This window comes from Manis pentadactyla, chromosome 1 (assembly GCF_030020395.1).
Source record: "Manis pentadactyla isolate mManPen7 chromosome 1, mManPen7.hap1, whole genome shotgun sequence".
Classification (NCBI taxonomy): Eukaryota; Metazoa; Chordata; class Mammalia; order Pholidota; family Manidae; genus Manis; species Manis pentadactyla.
The window spans coordinates 155,811,566-155,816,769 of NC_080019.1; the positions used below are offsets into that span (position 1 = coordinate 155,811,566).

General features: G+C 35.9%; 1 protein-coding gene across 1 annotated transcript; it reads left to right on the forward strand.

The window, feature by feature from the left end:
- The first annotated feature begins 698 nt into the window (after nucleotides 1-698).
- Nucleotides 699-4,131, forward strand: LOC118927876 (olfactory receptor 5H2-like). Its single transcript, XM_057497035.1, has 2 exons — nucleotides 699-1,114; nucleotides 3,123-4,131. Exon 2 carries the CDS (start codon nucleotides 3,141-3,143, stop codon nucleotides 4,068-4,070), a length of 930 nt encoding a protein of 309 aa, XP_057353018.1. The 5' UTR covers nucleotides 699-1,114; nucleotides 3,123-3,140; the 3' UTR covers nucleotides 4,071-4,131.
- The last annotated feature ends 1,073 nt before the right edge of the window (nucleotides 4,132-5,204 follow it).

Here is a 5,204-nt window from a genome sequence, read left to right on the forward strand (position 1 = left end):
ACCTGGCCACTTTGTTCATGACCCCATTAGCTGATGACAGAAATGGCTGGTGAAAGCCGCTGACAGGTGTCCAGAAATAGCCCCTTCTATTAATCTGATTACTTAAATTTTACTCTACTTAGGTTACTTTTTGGTGGTCATTCTCAGAAGACAGAAATATCTTCAATTTTTTCCATTCAGAGAGATCCATCATGTACCTCTACAAATCATATTATAGTCAATTTTCTAGTTATATTTCTTCACAGTCCCTGACCACCCAGCCAACTCATTGGTCATATCCCATGAATTGGTAAATAATCACACAGCTAGCCATTTCTTCTTCTAGATATTCATTATATTCACATGACCTGCTGAAAGAGAATCTGCATTTAAAGAAAGTCTCAGGAGATTCACAGGGGTTAAAGTTTAAGAAGCACAGATCTGAGCCAGATCTCACCATGGTCCTTGTCTTTGTTTGCACTTTGCCCTCCCCTGACCTTTGCTTAGTAAGACTTCTCATCAGTTTTCATCTTAAAGCAGGTCTGGGATGTGAGCTGCAGTTTGCATGAGGAGGACAAGTTTATTTAGGGTCAGTTCCTGAGGGGAATCTAGAACTTTGGCCTCATTAAAATCATAAATGATTAGCTCAGAGGAGACCAAACTAACTGAAGTTTGCATAAACATGTCAGAAGTGCCATCTGACAGGGAAAACAGATGCGTGAAGTGCAATTTCAATTGTTAAAATTAGCACTGTCTACAATACTTGATGTTTATGACTTTTGAGACTGTAATGCCCTGTGGGACAACCTGGACTTCTCATACATGTCCAAGTCCACAATACCCAGAAGAACAGCTGGACTTTGTCCTGAAGGGAATCCTTGGGTGCTATTAGGAGAATTTTAGTTCTGCACTCCTTCCTTTTCTGGCAAAAACATACTGTGTACAATGGGCTGACTCTTGGATCCAAAGCAAATTTATATAAACAACATTTTTCTGATTTTTGCAAATGAAGCCTCCAAAATGAATCAGTGTACAAAGAGTTGCTCTGTATGCTGTCATCATTCCACTGATATCATGTTTTTCTTGGAAAGCCAAATTCTTTGAAAGGATCTCTGCAATTTCATTCAAGATATAGGTAAGAGAAAAATGAATTATGTGACATTCTTTATTTAAAAAATTAAGATAATGTATGATTTATAATAATTTTAAAGAGATTCAGAATATGCCAAAGCAAGTGAAATCTAAAATAATTAATGATTATCTGCATATCTTATTTTTGTGACTAATTCTGGATAAGCAAAATATCTGTACTACTGAATTGTTCCCCTTAACAATAATCTATTATTTTTCTAACATAATTATAATAACTTTTGAGACAAGTTGTGGTGAACTAGAATGTTAAAAATGTAAACTGGATTTAAATACTACATAATATGTTTCCTATATAAGAAATTTTTCTGTTTTTTTCTGAATAAAAAGATCCATTCCTTTTAATTTATCACATTCTCTGATTGAACTTTTAAGGCCAATCACTTGCATATGAGCTCCTCTGTCCTTTCTTCTCTTTCTGGCAGTAATTTCAGTGAGTATTTTAACATATATACTGTAGAAATTTTTCAGAAAATGTCCCTTCACTACACTTCCAAGCATTTATGACCTAATAAGTACAAACACACAAATTGAATTTGTGAGTATTCAATTATTAAGTGATTTGGGATTGCACAGAAGGAAGCACACTCTGATAAAAAATACACATTACAGCCAGAATCATTGGCACTGGTTATTTATATTCCCTATATTCAGTTGCAATCTTTGGCTCAATTTTATCCAGCTAAGAAAGCTGGTGGACGTAAAGTGCTCTTAATATAAACCCAGAAGAATTCCTAGTGAAAGGTAGTACATGAGTTTGACTAGATCAAATCTAGATCAAAACTAGATCCCATCCCCTCATGCTAGGTGCAAGGGGGAATGGAGAGTCAGCCTCAGGTACTTTTGACTCCTGGAGTGAATGTTACCCTGTGCCTGATGCCAAGACTCATTTTTTGCCTATTAAAAGTGACATGTATCTCTTTGTAACCTCTTCAATAGACTTCCTCAAATTTTTTCCATGATTTTCCTTCTTATACCTATACACACTCTTTAATGGATAGTATGCATAAGTATGCCTTCAGTTACCCCAATGACCCCAAGTCATTGTTTCTATCAAGCTCTAGTAGACTCACACTACAAAGCTCTTTCACTTAGATATTTAGAGGATGGTTTTTCCACAAACTTCTCAGAGCATCTAAGGTTTCAAACTCAATTTCGAATGACCATCTACCTAGTCAACCAAGTGTCTCCTTTGTACTTCACTGACCACCTACTTCACATCTTTCACCAAGTCCCAGGGGCTCTACATTTGAATTTATTGTGATCTATCTGTTTGTCCTCCTCACCACTCCCAATATCATATCATGCATATACTCAACTTCACATGCATTTGAGTCAACAGGAAGGTGTTTAAAAAATTGCAGGTATTTAGACATTAGTCATTTACATTAACGCTTCACAATTGATATTTTGTACACAAAGATCCCCAAACAATTCTGGTATATAATCTGGTTTGGGAACCACTGGACAATAGTAAGAACTGCCTACTTGGTAACCTTGACTCTAGTTACCCAACCACCCTCTGCAGCATATTTTCTATATTAAAATATTTAATCTAAAAATATATTTTGATGCTACTCCTTGTCTTAAAAGTTTTGGGGACATGCCCATTGCCTGAGCAATAAGGATCAAGGCCATCCTTCACATGGCATTCAATTCATTTTATAGTAATTCAAGCTTCTTTTCCCTAGGCCCTCATCAATATACCAGACTCAGAAATTTTGTAATACATTTCAAGTATCCATTTTTAGCTCATGTTTAGGATGTGCTTTCATTCTTCTAAATCTGTTCATTCCTGTATGTTCTTCATGGTTAAATAATTGCATTTTCCATTACTTCAATTCCCCAGTATAATTTCCACACATATAGAAGTAGTAAATAATTTTAAGGGCATTGTGATTAGTGTGTGATTTTATTGCAGTTTTTTTATTAGAGTTTTCTTTTTATGATATCTTTGTGAATGTTCTTTGTACATTTACTTAATTTCTTTTCAGGGACCATCCAACAAAGACATGGATACTGAAAATGCAACCCTGCTGACAGAGATTGTTCTCACAGGACTTATATATCAACCAGAGTGGCAAATTCCTCTGTTTCTCTTGTTCTTGGTGATATATCTCATCACCGTTGTGGGGAACATTGGTCTGGTTACTCTCATTTGGAATGACTCTCGACTTCACATCCCCATGTACTTGTTCCTCGGTTGTTTAGCATTTGTGGATACGTCACTCTCATCCACAGTGACCCCCAAAATGCTGGTCAGCTTCTTCACCAAGAGTAAGATGATATCTTTCTCTGAATGCTTGGTACAATTTTTTTCTTTTGTAGTCACTGCAACCACAGAATGTTTTCTCTTGGCAAGTATGGCATATGATCGCTATGTAGCCATATGCAACCCTTTACTTTATCCAATGGTTATGACAAATAGACTATGTATCCGGCTGTTAGTCTTATCATTTGTAGGTGGTGTTCTTCATGCCTTAGTTCATACAGGTTTTTTATTCAGATTAACCTTCTGCGGTAACAACATTTTACACCACTTTTATTGTGACATAATGCCACTGTTTAAGATTTCCTGTACTGACCCTTCTTTTAATATAATGTTGGCTTTTATTTTCTCTGGATCAATACAGGTGTTCACCATTCTAATTGTTCTTGTCTCTTATACACTAGTGCTTTTTACAATCTTAAAAAAGAAGTTTGTACAAGGCATAAAGAAAGCCTTCTCCACCTGTGGAGCTCATCTCTTATCTGTCTCTTTATACTATGGCCCCCTTCTCTTCATGTATGTGCGGCCTGGATCTGCACAATCAGATGATCAAGATATGGTGGACTCTCTATTTTACACGGTCATAATTCCTTTGTTAAATCCATTTATCTACAGCCTGAGAAATAAGAAAGTCACAGATTCACTGACAAAAATGATAAAGAGAAATGCATAGTTGTCAGGGTAATATCTGTTCTCACTACTTAAAACAGTCACAAAATTGCACAGATTAGATGTTGCTATGTGCTTAGTGTTCAAAATACTTGCAATTATAATTTTCCTCATATTTTAATGACTTAACATATTAGTACCTAATACCCTCTAAAATATTTGCATATGTTACAAAGGAATATACAAGGATTTTTAATCAACTATTCATATCAAACTAATATAACAAACCAGAAAACAAATGGAACATATTACATGATTGTATATTCTTCAGTGTAGCTTTATAAATGTACTTCTTAAACATTTATTAAGTGTAAAAATAATGCTACATCTCTGAAAAGTACTTGAGTATGATATGTTCGATAATAATACAACTGTAAGCCTGAACACTCATATCACCTTGAACCCCATGGAGGAGGCAGATTTGTCTTTGAACAGAGGCAGATCCCAGGAATTCTGCTAGCCATCAGGTCTTTCATTACACTTTACTTGGGACATGGCGAGTGACTTTCACTTCTTGTGGGGATTCACCCCTCATGTCACATGGAGAGATACACAGGATGGAAAAGCAATGAGGAAAACTTGAGAAGGGAGTTAAGATAGTAGGGCGATGCCAAACTATAAGAGATGCTCTTAACTCTGTACGTTTCTATGAGGAGCTAGAAATGGGCTGCCCCTCACAGTCTATGATGCCTTACAAGCTCCTTTCTAGCTGTTTGTATGTTGTTGGGTAATCTGAAAGGATTCACTAATTCAGAAAACTAAGAGATTAGAATGGAGAACTAAGCATTGATGGGCATTGAGAAGATGAGGCAAGAGCAAAATAGAAAGGAAATGGTCTCAATCTTCCTAGAGTTAGAAAAAAATGAAGCTAGTAAGATAAAGAAATCTGTAATATGTTAAAGGTGAAAGGAATGTATTGTTGACAACGAGGTGCTTTATTACTATTGCATATTACCAGTGCTGAAATACTGTTAAGGTGATGTGATGTCATAATATCCAGTGTGCATGGCTGTGAAGACACAAAAATGAGCTAGCATTTGGTTTGCTGTGCTCTGAAAGTTTTTGAAAGCTGGTTTTCCTCACATTTCATACTATTTAAGTATAATAAGTTAACTACTTTCAGGTCCATCTCTGCCAT